This window comes from Amyelois transitella, chromosome 25, assembly GCF_032362555.1.
Source record: "Amyelois transitella isolate CPQ chromosome 25, ilAmyTran1.1, whole genome shotgun sequence".
Taxonomy (NCBI): Eukaryota; Metazoa; Arthropoda; class Insecta; order Lepidoptera; family Pyralidae; genus Amyelois; species Amyelois transitella.
In genome coordinates this window covers 805,935-822,076 of record NC_083528.1, presented here as the reverse complement: position 1 = coordinate 822,076, position 16,142 = coordinate 805,935, and the positions used below count along the sequence as shown (strand labels likewise).

The window sequence follows — 16,142 nt, the reverse complement described above, 5'->3', positions numbered from 1 at the left end:
AAAAAATATAAATATATATGTATAGTATAGTGCCGTGTGGTTCCCGGCACTATTACAAAAAAGAATAGGACCACTCCATCTCTTTCCCATGGATGTCGTAAAAGGCGACTAAGGGATAGGCTTATAAACTTAGGATTCCTCTTTTAGGCGATGGGCTAGCAACCTGTCACTATTTGAATCTCGGTTCTATCATTAAGCCAAATAGCTGAACGTGGCCATTCAGTCTTTTCAAGACTGTTGGCTCTGTCTACCCCGCAAGGGATATAGACGTGATCATATGTATGTATGTATGTATGTATGTATGTATGTATAGTACGGGATAAATTACACAGATCGAGTTAGCCTCGAAGTAAGTTCGAGACTTGTGTTACTAGATACTAACTCAACGGTACTATATTTTATAATAAATACTTTTATGTCACGCCTTTATCCCTTACGGGGTAGACAGAGCCAACAGTCTTGAAAACACTGATAGGCCACGTTCAGCGGTTTGGTTTAATGATAGAATTGAGATTCAAAAAGTGACGGGTTGCTAGCCTATCGCCTATAAGAAGAATCCCAAGTTTATAAGCCTATCCCTTAGTCGCCTTTTACGACATCCTTGGGAACGAGATGGAGTGGTCCCATTCTTTTTTTTATTGGTGCCGGGAACCACACGGCACTAAATAAATTGATATATACCTACGGGACAAATTATACAGATCGAGTTAGCCTCGAAGTAAGTTCGAGACTTGTGATCAGATAAAGTTCTTTTCTCATCATGCCCTGGCCAAGATGATTGGAACCCGGGACCTCCGGTGTCACAGACAAGCGTACTACCGCTGCGCCACAGAGGCCGTCAATGGGAGGAGTATAGGATATACCACTCCATATCGATCCCATGAATGTCTAAATAGACTTGGGACTCTTCTTGCAGGCGATGGGCTGGCAACCTGTCACCTATTTGAATCTCAGTTCCATTAATAAGCCAAATAGCTGGATGCGTTTCAGTCTTTCGAGACTGTTGGCTCGAGGGATATACCTAGACGTGATTATATGTATGTAGATTTTCTTAACATTAACGTCTTATTCAGCCTAGGTTTACTCCTGGTTACGCCTTTGACCATGGAACCTGGATTGGGTTAGTTTGGTATATACAAGAAGCGACTGCCATCTGACCTAAGCAACCTTTGAAGGGAATCCTAACCCGTATTGGATCGATCTTGGTTTCATATCCAGTTGCCTGATTGTGAAAGTTTACTCACGATGTTTTCTTTCACCGTAAGAGCATCGGTTAGCAATCAAACTAATGTTCATACATACATACATATGGTCACGTCTATATCACTTGTGGGGCAGACAGAGCCAACAGTCTTGAAAAGACTAATAGGCCATGCTCAGCCATTTGGATTAATTAATGATAGAATTGAGATTCAAATAGTGGTAGGTTGCTAGCCCATCGCCTTAAAAAAGAATCCCAAGTATGTAAGCCTATCCCTTATCCCTTAGTCGCCTTTTACACATCCATGGGTAAGAGATGGAGTGGTCCTATTCTTTTTTGTACTGGTGCCGGGAACCACACGGCACATATTCATGACTTCGAAAATTCATTGGTCTGCTTCTTAGCCTGATCCCATTATTATACAGAAGACCCATTATTTAGAAATACAAATCAAAATTATTTTTTCATGTTAATTTAATTTGCCTCTTGACTTGCAGGAAGATGCCGACGAGACCCTATCAGTCCCCGAGGAACACGTTCCAGGCCTCAATCTGGAGTTCCTCAGGCAACTGGTGACACTGGCCAAGATAATGGTGCCCGGTTTCAGGAGCCACGAGGTGGCGTTGCTATCGGCCCACACCCTCTGTCTGTTCACGAGGACGTTTCTGTCCATTTATGTGGCGTCCTTGGAAGGGTCTATAGGTAATTTTGGCTTGGGTTTTCCCTTTTTTTAATTTTCTTTGACATTTGTATCGTTTTCTTTCCGAGGTTGTGTCACTCAGGAAAGAGAAAGAGAGATTTCTGCTCTCCTGTTTGAGTCCGATTTCCTCACCAAAGCTTGATCATTTGAGTGTAGTTTGCGTGTGGTTCATGGCACTAAAGAATAGGAACCACTCCATATCATTCCAATGGATGCTGTCAAAGGCGACTAAGGGAAAGGCTAATACACTTGGGATTCTTCTTGTAGGCGATGGGCTAGCAACCTGATTCCATGATAAAGCCGTACACATAAGTCTATCCCTTAGTCATCTTTTACGACATCTAAGGAAAAGATATGGTGTGCCGTAATCTATTCGTGATTTTATGTATGGTTTTAATACTTAATTACTACTTTCCATTCCAGTCAAACACATAGTTCAAAAAGACATGCGCCGCTTCGCTTCCCTCTTGATGCAATGGTTCGGCATAGCTGTTCCCGCCACCTTCATCAACTCCATGATCCGCTACCTGGAGGGCCGCCTGGCGCTGGCCTTCAGGACCAGGCTGGTCAACCACGCGTACGAGCTGTACTTCAAGAACCAGACCTACTACAGGGTCGCCAACCTGGACGCTAGGATCGAGAACGCTGATCATAGGTGAGTTTGGATTGCTTCAATGTGGTTCCTGTCAATTTAGGATAGGATCGCTCCGTCCAGGGTTAGATTCTCCTGTCAACGGCGTCATGGAGGTAAGATGGCAGTCGCTTCGGGTAATTTTCTGACTGTCTACTCCAGGGTCGCGTCAATGCTACATGAACGACCGCCTGGCGCTTCTTGTAGCGTTGAAGGTTTCAGATTACGAGCTGTACTTCAAGAACCAGACCTACTATAGGGTCGCCAACCTGGACGCTAGGATCGAGAACGCTGATCATAGGTGAGTTTGGATTGCTTCAATGCGGTTCCTGTCAATTTAGGATAGGATCGCTCCGTCCAGGGTTAGATTCTCCTGTCAACGGCGTCATGGAGGTAAGATGGCAGTCGCTTCGGGTAATTTTCTGACTGTCTACTCCAGGGTCGCGTCAAGGCTACATGAACGACCGCCTGGCGCTTCATGTAGCGTTGAAGGTTTCAGATTATGAGCTGTACTTCAAGAACCAGACCTACTATAGGGTCGCCAACCTGGACGCTAGGATCGAGAACGCTGATCATAGGTGAGTTTGGATTGCTTCAATGTGATCTCCTGTCAATTTAGGATAGGATTGTTCCGTCCAGGGTTAGATTCTCCTGTCAACGGCGTCATGGAGGTAAGATGGCAGGCGCTTCGGGAAATTTTCTGACTGTCTACTCCAGGGTCGCGTCAACGCTACATGAACGACCGCCTGGCGCTTCATTGAGCGTTAAAGGTTTCAGATTATGAGCTGTACATCAAGAACCAGACCTACTATAGGGTCGCAAACCTGGACGCTAGGATCGAGAACGCTGATCAAAGGTGAGTTTGGATTGCTTCAATGTGGTTCCTGTCAATTTAGGATAGGATCGCTCCGTCCAGGGTTAGGTTCTCCTGTCAACCACCTTTTCAGGACTGTTGGCTCTGTTTACCCGTTAAGGGATATAGACATGAACGTATGTATGTATGTCCAGGGATTGCCAGGCGTTCCTTCATGTAGCGTTGAAGGTAGCTGAACCATTACAGTTGACTGATAGACATCTTACACTTTATACTCCTCAAGAAATAAACACGCGGCATGAACGAACTTCCTCTGATTGGTCTGGGTCTTGGATGTTTATCTATACAAGTATTCATTATAATATATAGTATAGAGGCCGCCCGCGACTTCGTCCGCATGGAAACCCTATCAATCCCGCGGGAACTCTGGGATAAAAAGTAGCCTATGTGTTATTCTGGGTCTTCAGCTACCTACATACCAAATTTCATGGTAATCGGTTCAGTAGTTTTTGCGTGAAAGAGTAACAAACATCCATACATCCATACAAACTTTCGCCTTTATAATAGTAGTAGGATCGTTGAGTTAGTATCTCGTCACACAAGTTTCGAAATTACTTCGAGACTAACTCAATCTGTGTAATTTGTCACGTATATATTTATTCATACATACATACATATGATCACGTCTATATCCCTAGCGGGGTAGACAGAGCCACCAGTTTTGAAAAGACTGATAGGCCACGCTCAGCTGTTTGGCTTAGTGATAGAATTGAGATTTAAATAGTGACAGGTTGCTAGCCCATCGCCTAAAAGAGGAATCCCAAGTTTATAAGCCTATCCCTTAGTCGCCTTTTACGACATCCGTGGGAAAGAGATGGAGTGGTCCTATTTTGTTACCGCTTCTTCTGCACTGACGCCTTGGAAGCGGCAGTAAACTTAGTTTTTAAGTAATTTATTTGACGTCAACCAATGTTGTTAAACCATACGACAATTATTAAGCGATATATAGTATCCTATAATAATGAATAAAAATTTTGAATTTTGAATTTGAATTTATTCTTTTTTGTAATGGTGCCGGGAACCACACGGCAAATAATAATCATCACTATTTGAATCTCTATTCTTTCATAAAGCTATACGCGGCCTTTGTGTTGGCTCGGTCTACCCCGCATGGGATATAGACGTGATTATATGTAAGTATGTAAACCTTTGGTTTTAAAGTTTGTTCACCAACTAAGTAAAAGTTGTTCGTATTGACGATTATAATGAATAATGCTCCCCCTTTTTGAAAGTATTCCCTTATTGTTTATTTATATTTTATTTAATTTATGTCCACAGATTAACGGAAGACGTGTCGGTGTTCACCCAGTCGGTGGCGCACCTGTACAGTTCCCTGACGAAGCCCTGCTTCGACCTGCTCCTCATCGTCCTGACCCTCGCCTCCTACTCCTCCAAGATGAAGGGCAACATATTCCTTGGTGAGAAACTATTAACAGATTGAACTAACCACTCTTCAGAATCAAGGTCAAGAGTACCCGAAACCGCCGAGCTTGCATGAAGAGAGTTATGAATGTGGACGAAGCGAAGGAAGTGTGCAGAGATCGTGGCAAGTGGAAAGTCTCTGCCTGCTTCTCCGGGATAAAGGCGTGATTTTATGTTATGATTCCATAAAAAAATATATATATATATATATTAGCTTCTACCCGCTGATCTAGTATATTCGTCGCTTTTTGTAGATGCCATCTACAAAAAGCGACGAATATAAACGCCATCTAAAAAAAAAAACAAATTTAGCGCCACCTGAAGGAGAATACGTTTTTCGCAAATCCCACGGGAATCATAGTTTTGATCGGGAAGTTAAAAAGTACCAAAAGTCCTTCTCCTGACTCTGAATCATATAACGTGTTAAAAAGATAAATTCAGTAGATAACGCGTGAATAGGTAACAAACGGTCAAACTTACACTCGCATTTATCATATTAATTGTGATTTAAAAATAACTTGAAAATTAGTCCTTCTGCGCTGAAACATTAAATGATTTTATGTCTAATATTATGAAAATTTTTCATTAACATATTGTTTTCAAATTGACATTCTGTACGTCCTGAAAAAAATACCTGTTACCAATACATAACATACTGTCTAAGATGTTAAATGTTGTGTTCGCTTGATTTGACTTCGCAATATGTTGAATTTGAAAAATAAATCAATGTTTACACCTAAAATATGGATCTATTTGAATGAAACTATTTGAATCTCAATTCCATGATAAAGTATAGTAAGTAAAGGCTTTAGCGGGAGCGATAGTTTGAGCTCGACCGCCACCAAAGGGAAGATCTTCCTGCAGGCCGGAGTGATGCCTGGGGAACCGCGCGATACACGATCTCTGTCTACCCCATAAGGCACATAGACGTGATTATATGTATTTATGTATAGATAAATACATATAATATACTAGTTGAATCTCAATTCTATCATCAAGCCAAAAAGCTGAACGTGGCCTATCAGTCTTTTCAAGACTGTTGGCTCTGTCTACCCCGCAAGGGATACAGACGTGATTATATGTATGTATGTATAGATAACAATAAATCTACATATGTGGTAAATTTATTCATTGTTTTTTTTTTACATTAAATAAATTTATTCCAGGTCCCGGCATAGCGACAGTGGTCATATGCCTGACCGGTCAACTGCTCCGCCTGCTGAGTCCCAGGTTCGGCGCCCTGGCCGGGGAGGAAGCCAGGATGAAGGCCAACTTGAGACACGTCCATTCGAGGCTCATAGCCCACGCGGAGGAAGTCGCCTTCTACGGCGGCCATAAGGTAATTGAAACATACATACATACATATGGTCACGTATATATCCCTTGCGGGGTAGACAGAGCCAACAGTCTTGAAAAGACTGAATGGCCACGTTCAGCTATTTGGCTTAATGATAGAATTGAGATTCAAATAGTGACAGGTTGCTAGCCCATCGCCTAAAAGAAGAAACCCAAGTTTTTAAGCCTATCCCTTAGTCGCCTTTACGACATCCATAACTTATAATAATTTATACAATTATATCTTTTCCATCCCGACTTTAATATTATAAATATGAAAGTAACTCTGTCTGTCTGTTATGCTTTCAAACCTGAACCATCGAATTTCATGGAATTTGATACAGGGATAAAGTCTTCCCTGAGGAAGTATTTATTTATTTGAAGTCAACCAATGTTGTGAAACCAAAAGATTTGACAATTATTAAGCGATATGAAGTAAATAAAAATTGTGGAAAAGTTATTTTGGTCATCATTGAAGCTCTCACGGTAGAACAATTTTCCTCGTTTTTTTTCACATTTTCCATTATTTCATTGGTCCTTATAGTTGCAGCGTGATGTTATATAGCCTAAAGCCTTCATCGATAAATGGTCTATTCAACGCAAATAGAATTTTTCAATTTGAACCAGTAGTTCCTGAGATTAGCGCGTTCAAACAAACAAACTCTTCAGCATTATAATATTTGTATCACTACATAGTATAAAACAAAGTCGCTATTTCGGTCTGTTTTTCTGTATGCTTAAATCTTTATAATTACGCAACGGATTTTGATGCGGTTTTTTGTAACAGGTAGAGTGATTCAAGAGGAAGGTTTTTATGTATAATAACATTTATAATTTTGCACCCGTGCGAAGCCGGGGCGGGTCGCTAGTAGATAGTTAAGTTTTAAATACATTTCCTATTCAACCAGGTGGAGCTAGGTCAACTCCAATCTGCCTACCAGGAGTTGGTGGCTCAGATGACGTCGGTGTTCAACAAGAAACTGTGGTACGTGATGCTGGAGCAGTTCTGCATGAAGTACGTGTGGTCCGGCACCGGCATGGTCATGCTGGCTCTGCCTATCCTCACGGGGGCCAGCGGCGATGGTGAGTCTCGTTCTGGTTATTATAGGATCCTAAAATGGGGATAGGTAGACAGATGAGTACAGGGTGGCTGCCTATCCGTTTTGCTGGTGTAAAGTATTTAAACACCGAGCTGGTCGCTACCTATCCCAACTGGGAACAGTCTCACATCTCACCAGCGGTGATGGTGAGTCACATTCTGCTGATTATAGGATCTATTTTAGGTGAGATTTTGGGGATAGGTAGAGAGATAGAATACAGGGACGCTGCTTATCCCTTTTGCTGATGTTAAGAATTTTAACACAGAACTAGTTGCTAGAAGACGTCATAGTCGCTGCCTATCCCCACAACGGGAAACTGGTGGTGACTGTAATGGATGTCGTAAAAGGGATGAAGACTTCATTATATGTATGTACCAAAGGAAAAATAATACGATCACTCCATCTCTTTCCCATGGATGTCGTACAAGGCGACTAAGGAATAGGCTTACAAACTTGAGATTCTTATTTTAGGCGATGGGCTAGCAACCTGTCACTGTTTGATTCTCAATTCCATCATAAAGCCATACAGGCTGAACGTGACCTATCAGCCTTATCGAGATTGTTGGCTCTGATTACCCCGCAAGGGATATAGACGTGACCTTATATATGTACTAGCTAATACAATGCTTCATTTGGTTTTGTAAGCATTAATAAATTCGTGTTAACGTCTCGTCGACGTCTTGCACAACTTCCCAATTGAGAAATGATAGAATTGAGAAACCTAGGTGGTCAGGGAGGTCATGTAATGTCATTTGTTCCAGGTAAAAGCGGCGAGAGCATCAGCGCCCGTACGGAATATATGACCACGTCGAGGAATCTATTGAACTCCGCGGCCGACGCCATTGAGAGGCTCATGTCCAGTTATAAGGTAATATATCGCATGCGCGTGCGCTGCGCTTCGTTCTGTTGGTAAATTGCAGATAAAAAAATGTATGGAGTATGTCTCACCCAATTGTCTTTTTTATATCTGTGCAAAATTTCGTGATAAATAGGTTTAGTAGTTTTTGAGTTTATTCGTTATAAACATACGTATAATTTTCATGAATATGTGTTCATATATTTTGAGTTTATTTGTTACAAAAATACGTATAAATTTCGTGAAAATGGGTTCAGAAGTTTTTGAGTTTATCCGTTACAAACATACAATACTGTACATTTCCTAATTAGAAGAAATTGTTTTGTCGATAATGAAAAAGAAACATTCGTATTAAGTATTAATTAATTTATTAATATTATGAGTGCTGTGTGGTTCCCAGCACCAATATAAAAAAGAATAGGACCACTCTATTTCATTTCCCATGGATGTCGTGAAAGCCGACTAAGGGATAGGCTAATTAACTTGGGATTCTTCTTATAGGCGATGGGCTAACAACCTATCACTATTCCATTAAAAAAAACCATACAGGTGTGCATGACGTTTCGTTTTTTTTAAAACTGTTGTTTCTGTCTACCCCGCGAGGGATGTGATAACATATTTGTATCTTTCAAGTACACACATCAGCCGGTTACTATGTTAATATACATATGTATGTGTCAAGATATTAGTTCAGAATGTCTAATCTATACTAATATTATAAAGCTGAAGAGTTTGTTTGTTTGAACGCGCTAATCTCAGGAACTATTGGTTCGAATTGAAAAATTTTTTTTTTGCGTTGAATAGATCATTTATCAATGAAGGCTTTAGGATATACAACATCACGCTGCAACTATAAGGAGCGAAGAAATAATGGAATATGTGAAAAAAAAACGGGGAAAATTATTCATACTTGAGGGTTTCAACGATGCCCAAAATAACTATTCCTATTATAACTACTACCGCTTCCAAAGCGCATGTGTAGAAGAAGCGGCGGAACAAACTACACTGCAGCATTTTCATCGGACGTCAATATACAAATTTAGATCTCTTAAAAAATCATGGACGAATGCACATTGTCTACATTAAAAAACATGAATGAATGTAGAACTACATATATGTATAGTTAAAAAATAAAATAAAATCGGGGAAAATTATCCATCATTGAGGGCTTCAATGATGCCCAAAATAACAATTCCACGCGGACGAAGTCGCGGGCACAGCTAGTATATACAGGGTAACTTTTAATTCAATTGCATAAATTTAACTGTTAAGTGTACTCATCTAAAGGATATTTCAAAACGTTAAAAGAAAAATATCGGTTCATATTTCAGAAAGTACCAAAAAAAAATAAAAGTAACAAAATCCACGATCCTAAATACGTAATATCACCCCGGCTGGCAGAAAAGCGACTCGTAAGATTTAGAGGTCAATTTACATGTTTAGTTTTAATTTCTTTTTGTAGTATTGGTCTTTAATAAAGCGTGTGACGTAGTTTTTGAGGGTTTTTTTTAATGTGAAAATGATGACGTTCAATTTAAATAAAAATAGGCTCAAACGGCTCAGAAGCATGGGTATAGCCTATGTTTAAAAGGATGCAGTTGTTTTAAATGTCACCCTGTATAACATAAAATAATTTTCAACCAACAGGAAATAGTAACACTGGCGGGCTACGCGACTCGTGTCTCGGACATGTTGACCGTGTTCGACGAGGTGGCCGTGGGCAAGTGCGTGAGGGACGTGCACGTGGCCCCGGGACACTCGCCCGGGTTCCAGGTCACGTTCCGGGACAAACAGCCGGTGCCTCAAGGTAGGATTTGTGAAATATATATGTATAAATAAATAAATAAATAAATAAATAAATAAATAAATAAATAAATAAATAATCGTTGATTTTTCTCTCAACTTATTAGTAGTAAGTATACATAGTTCAGCTTATGGCAATATCTAAATTAAGTGGAGAGAACTGGTGCCTGAGGTAGGTGGGTATAACCCTCCTGTGTTACAGGTCTATGTATATATATGTATGTATATTCATTAAGATGTTGTATACATTTTTTTGGTAAAACATAAACTAAGTTGGTTGCCGTGTGGTTCCCGGCACCAATACTGTTGTAATGTTTTTTTTTTAATTATTAGTGTAGACTAGCTTTCAGGGCTTCAAACCAGTGGGAATTTCTAGAAAATGAAATTGTTTAGTCGATAATGAAAAAGAAACATTCGTATTAAGTATTAATGAATTTATTAATATTATTAGTGTCGTGTATTTCCCGGCACCAATACGAAAAACAATAGGACCACTCGCATCTGTTTCCCATGTCTGCTCACGTTCAGCTATTTGGCTTTAAGATAGAATTGAGATTCAAATAGTGACAAGTTGCTAGCCCATCGCTTAAAAGGAGAATCCCAAGTTTGTAAGCCTACCCCTTAGTCGCCTTTTACGGCATCCATGGGAGAGAAATGGAGTGGTCCTATTCTTTTTCTATTGGTGCCGGTTACCACACGGCAATGTAAAATGTATTGTAAATTAATATGATTAATTTTATTCCAACAGGTAAAATTATCTACACGAGCGACCTCTCCATCCGCCTGAGGAACGTGCCGATAGTGACCCCCGCCTGTGACGTGGTCGCCAGCGGAGTGAACCTCAACATCGCGCCCGGGACCCACCTGCTGATTGTGGGACCCAATGGATGCGGGAAATCCAGGTAAAGTTATGTTATAAAGATTGATACTAACAGCTGAACTGAGGAATGTTGGCTCTGTCTACCCCGCCTGTGACGTGGTCGCCAGCGGAGTGAACCTCAACATCGCGCCCGGGACCCACCTGCTGATTGTGGGACCCAATGGATGCGGGAAATCCAGGTAAAGTTATGTTATAAAGATTGATGCTAACAGCTGAACTGAGGAATGTTGGCTCTGTCTACCCCGCCTGTGACGTGGTCGCCAGCGGAGTGAACCTCAACATCGCGCCCGGGACCCACCTGCTGATTGTGGGACCCAATGGATGCGGGAAATCCAGGTAAAGTTATGTTATAAAGATTGATACTAACAGCTGAACTGAGGAATGTTGGCTCTGTCTACCCCGCCTGTGACGTGGTCGCCAGCGGAGTGAACCTCAACATCGCGCCCGGGACCCACCTGCTGATTGTGGGACCCAATGGATGCGGGAAATCCAGGTAAAGTTATGTTATAAAGATTGATACTAACAGCTGAACTGAGGAATGTTGGCTCTGTCTACCCCGCCTGTGACGTGGTCGCCAGCGGAGTGAACCTCAACATCGCGCCCGGGACCCACCTGCTGATTGTGGGACCCAATGGATGCGGGAAATCCAGGTAAAGTTATGTTATAAAGATTGATACTAACAGCTGAACTGAGGAATGTTGGCTCTGTCTACCCCGCCTGTGACGTGGTCGCCAGCGGAGTGAACCTCAACATCGCGCCCGGGACCCACCTGCTGATTGTGGGACCCAATGGATGCGGGAAATCCAGGTAAAGTTATGTTATAAAGATTGATACTAACAGCTGAACTGAGGAATGTTGGCTCTGTCTACCCCGCCTGTGACGTGGTCGCCAGCGGAGTGAACCTCAACATCGCGCCCGGGACCCACCTGCTGATTGTGGGACCCAATGGATGCGGGAAATCCAGGTAAAGTTATGTTATAAAGATTGATACTAACAGCTGAACTGAGGAATGTTGGCTCTGTCTACCCCGCCTGTGACGTGGTCGCCAGCGGAGTGAACCTCAACATCGCGCCCGGGACCCACCTGCTGATTGTGGGACCCAATGGATGCGGGAAATCCAGGTAAAGTTATGTTATAAAGATTGATACTAACAGCTGAACTGAGGAATGTTGGCTCTGTCTACCCCGCCTGTGACGTGGTCGCCAGCGGAGTGAACCTCAACATCGCGCCCGGGACCCACCTGCTGATTGTGGGACCCAATGGATGCGGGAAATCCAGGTAAAGTTATGTTATAAAGATTGATACTAACAGCTGAACTGAGGAATGTTGGCTCTGTCTACCCCGCCTGTGACGTGGTCGCCAGCGGAGTGAACCTCAACATCGCGCCCGGGACCCACCTGCTCATTGTGGGACCCAATGGCTGCGGGAAATCCAGGTAAAGTTATGTTGTAAAGATTGATAGTGACAGCTGAACTGAGCTATGTTGGCTCTGTCTACCCCGCCTGTGACGTGGTCGCCAGCGGAGTGAACCTCAACATCGCGCCCGGGACCCACCTGCTCATTGTGGGACCCAACGGCTGCGGGAAATCCAGGTAAAGTTATGTTGTAAAGATTGATAGTGACAGCTGAACTGAGCTATGTTGGCTCTGTCTACCCCGCCTGTGACGTGGTCGCCAGCGGAGTGAACCTCAACATCGCGCCCGGGACCCACCTGCTGATTGTGGGACCCAATGGATGCGGGAAATCCAGGTAGAGTTATGTTATAAAGATTGATGCTGACGGCTGACCTGAGGAATGTTGGCTCTGTCTACCCCGCCTGTGACGTGGTCGCCAGCGGAGTGAACCTCAACATCGCGCCCGGGACCCACCTGCTGATTGTGGGACCCAATGGCTGCGGGAAATCAAGGTAGAGTTATGTTGTAAAGATTGATGCTGACAGCTGACCTGAGGAATGTTGGCTCTGTCTACCCCGCCTGTGACGTGGTCGCCAGCGGAGTGAACCTCAACATCGCGCCCGGGACCCACCTGCTGATTGTGGGACCCAATGGCTGCGGGAAATCAAGGTAGAGTTATGTTGTAAAGATTGATGCTGACAGCTGACCTGAGGAATGTTGGCTCTGTCTACCCCGCCTGTGACGTGGTCGCCAGCGGAGTGAACCTCAACATCGCGCCCGGGACCCACCTGCTGATTGTGGGACCCAATGGATGCGGGAAATCCAGGTAAAGTTATGTTATAAAGATTGATGCTGACAGCTGAACTGAGGAATGTTGGCTCTGTCTACCCCGCCTGTGACGTGGTCGCCAGCGGAGTGAACCTCAACATCGCGCCCGGGACCCACCTGCTGATTGTGGGACCCAACGGCTGCGGGAAATCCAGGTAAAGTTATGTTGTAAAGATTGATGCTGACAGCTGAACTGAGGAATGTTGGCTCTGTCTACCCCGCCTGTGACGTGGTCGCCAGCGGAGTGAACCTCAACATCGCGCCCGGGACCCACCTGCTGATTGTGGGACCCAACGGATGCGGGAAATCCAGGTAAAGTTATGTTGTAAAGATTGATGCTGACAGCTGAACTGAGGAATGTTGGCTCTGTCTACCCCGCCTGTGACGTGGTCTTTGAAGACGTGTAATTGGTTATAAAATGTTCATTTCATAAGCTAATGAGTTAATTATAAAATAATTCATTCATATAGTCACGTCTATATCCCTTGCAGGGAAGACAGTGCCAACAGTCCTGAAAAGATTGAATGGCCACGTTCAGCTGTTTGGCTTAATGATAGAATTGAGATTCAAATAGTGACAGGTTGCTAGCCCATCTCCTAAAACAAGAATCCCAAGTATATAAGCCTATCCCTTAGTCGCCTCTTACAACATCCATAAGATGGAATGGTCCGATTCCTTTTTTATGTTGGCAACCGGGAACCACACGGCACAATAGAATAAAAATATACCTGTAGCGGCCGTTCAGCCTCCATGGACAAACACTCTTTGACTTGACAATTTAGATGACCAAAACTGATTGACAGACTGTGAAAAAAAGGACAATCGACATCGACACCAAGACGAGAAGACGACAAGATGTATCTTGAACGGGAAAAAATCTTTTTTATCCAGACACAGACAGACAGACAACAGACCCTCGGCCCGTTCAATCCTACTACTATTATAAAGGCGAAAGTTTGTATGGATGTTTGTTACTCTTTCACGCAAAAACTACTGAACCGATTACCATGAAATTTGGTATGTAGGTAGCTGAAGACCCAGAATAACACATAGGCTACTTTTTATCCCAGAGTTCCCGCGGGATTGATAGGGTTTCCATGCGGACGAAGTCGCGGGCGGCGGGTACCTAATAAATGTGTTTGTATTACAGCCTGTTCCGAATTATCTCCGGACTATGGCCGGTCCACGGCGGGGAGCTGTGGGTGCCCCGACCTTGTGAATGCGCTTACTGCACGGACGACGGCACCGAGCAGGACCACTGCACCACCAGGCCCATCATGTTCTACATACCGCAGAGGTACGACACAGTGTTACATACATACATATATAAATAAAAATATAATAAATATATACGGGACAAATTACACAGATTGAGTTAGCCTCGAAGTAAGTTCGAAACTTGTGTTACGAGATTGAACGCGCCGCTTTATTTTACTGTTCCTATCCCTTTTCATTCCGCACAATACGATAGTGACAGCATATGTGGTTTCTTCGGAGCTCGACAACACTCGACGGCTTACGAATGGAGCCATAGAACATTTCAATTCAAATTTGAAAACTAGTGATTGAAGAAAAAATATGGCCGAAAATTGACCGCTCCGCTCATATAATAAAAATAGAAAAAGTGCGCATCTTTGAAACAAGAAGAACCCTGGCCAGGGCCCAAGATACCAAAATACAAGAAATTAAGGTACGTGTTGTGCGTTTACATTCCCGCTTCCCGCTTCTTCCTTTCACAATATTCACTCTACCAAAAATCCAGCGACCTACATAGTTGTTTTCCGCTATTCCATTTTGTGGTCCTTCGAGCCGGATAAAACCCGCTTCAAACCCGCTTCATGCATATTGTTATTGACGAGATTTGTTTAAAACCGCGATTTTCTGTAGATAATCATAACCGCATTGCGCCGACATTCGGCCGGTTTCTGTGTAGAATCTACCTACACAATTAAATAAAAACGTCCGCTCACAGTACTCTCACACCGCTCACCGCTTATTTTGAATAAGATTTTGGTATTAAGTGTTTTATTTCGTAAAATACCTCTATCCGCCATCTTTTACCATGGAATCTAAGCTCAAGTTGTTACAAGAGAAAAATAAGGTTCGCTTTGAACGTCTTACTAAATTATACGAGGTAGGCAAACATTTGTCTCCATCTACTACCGAATTGCGCTCGATTGAGACTTTTATGTCCGATAGTCAAACTGTAGACATATTGCGTAATGATTTCATGCAAACTTTGGATGAAATTAACCTATTACACATGGAATTAGATCCCAAATTCCAACCAAGTTATAAGTCACTTTCATCATTTGAAGATATTTATGCTCGTGTTGTAAGGTTCCGTGTAAATCTAAAAGGTAAATCCGTTTCTTCGAGTGCAGTTCCGCAAACAACGAATAAGGCTCCCTTCAAACTAGCTCCGCTTCATATTCCTAGCTTTGACGGAAAAATTGAAAATTGGCCCGTTTTCTATGAATCTTTTAAAGCTAATATACATTGTAATCCAGATTTAACAGATTCTCATAGAATTCAATATTTAGTTGGAAGGCTCACCGGAAATGCATTAAAAATTATAGCAGGCGTGATTCCTTCTGGCGAAAACTATAAGTCCATTTGGGACAGTTTAACAAAGAAATATCAGGATAAGAGAGCCCTAGGTTCGTACTATGTTTCCACGTTGCTTAATATTAAAGCCGCTTCAAATAACTCTGTCGCGTTAAATAATTTCATAGATACATTTGACGCTGCCGCCGCTGCACTAAATCAATTAAAAATTGAAGATACTTATGATTTTATTTTATTTAATTTAGCATTCCGCAAATTAGATTCAAGTACCGCTCAGGCGTTTGAAATGACTGCTAGAGATAAAATGATTCCGAGTTATTCAGATTTAGTTGAATTCATTAAAAGTCAAGTAAAAATATTAGATCGCACTACTAATAATAATAATTCATTCAACCGCATTAATCAAAATAACAATGCTACTATTAATAATTCAAACCGCTCCCGCCATACAGTCCATTCGTTCGTAACCCGCAATAATAATAATATCGACAACCGCTCTGTATGTTCAATGTGTAATACGTCTGAACACTTTCAGCTTTATACTTGCCCC

At 42.5% G+C, this 16,142-nt stretch overlaps 2 protein-coding genes across 2 annotated transcripts in view; one reads left to right on the top strand and one right to left on the bottom strand.

The window, feature by feature from the left end:
- The window catches only part of LOC106139633 (chloride channel protein 2), a 183,087-nt gene that overhangs the window by 57,919 nt on the left and 109,026 nt on the right, over window positions 1-16,142 (bottom strand). The gene's annotated exons all lie outside the window — the stretch shown is intronic.
- The window catches only part of LOC106139634 (ATP-binding cassette sub-family D member 1), a 48,029-nt gene that overhangs the window by 21,126 nt on the left and 10,761 nt on the right, over window positions 1-16,142 (top strand). Inside the window, exons 4-12 of the mRNA XM_013341116.2 lie at window positions 1,699-1,903; window positions 2,325-2,556; window positions 4,685-4,824; window positions 5,995-6,167; window positions 7,072-7,246; window positions 8,025-8,131; window positions 9,767-9,926; window positions 10,671-10,824; window positions 14,175-14,321. Coding sequence (XP_013196570.1) covers window positions 1,699-1,903; window positions 2,325-2,556; window positions 4,685-4,824; window positions 5,995-6,167; window positions 7,072-7,246; window positions 8,025-8,131; window positions 9,767-9,926; window positions 10,671-10,824; window positions 14,175-14,321 — 1,493 coding nt within the window. The remainder of the gene's footprint in view (window positions 1-1,698; window positions 1,904-2,324; window positions 2,557-4,684; window positions 4,825-5,994; window positions 6,168-7,071; window positions 7,247-8,024; window positions 8,132-9,766; window positions 9,927-10,670; window positions 10,825-14,174; window positions 14,322-16,142) is intronic.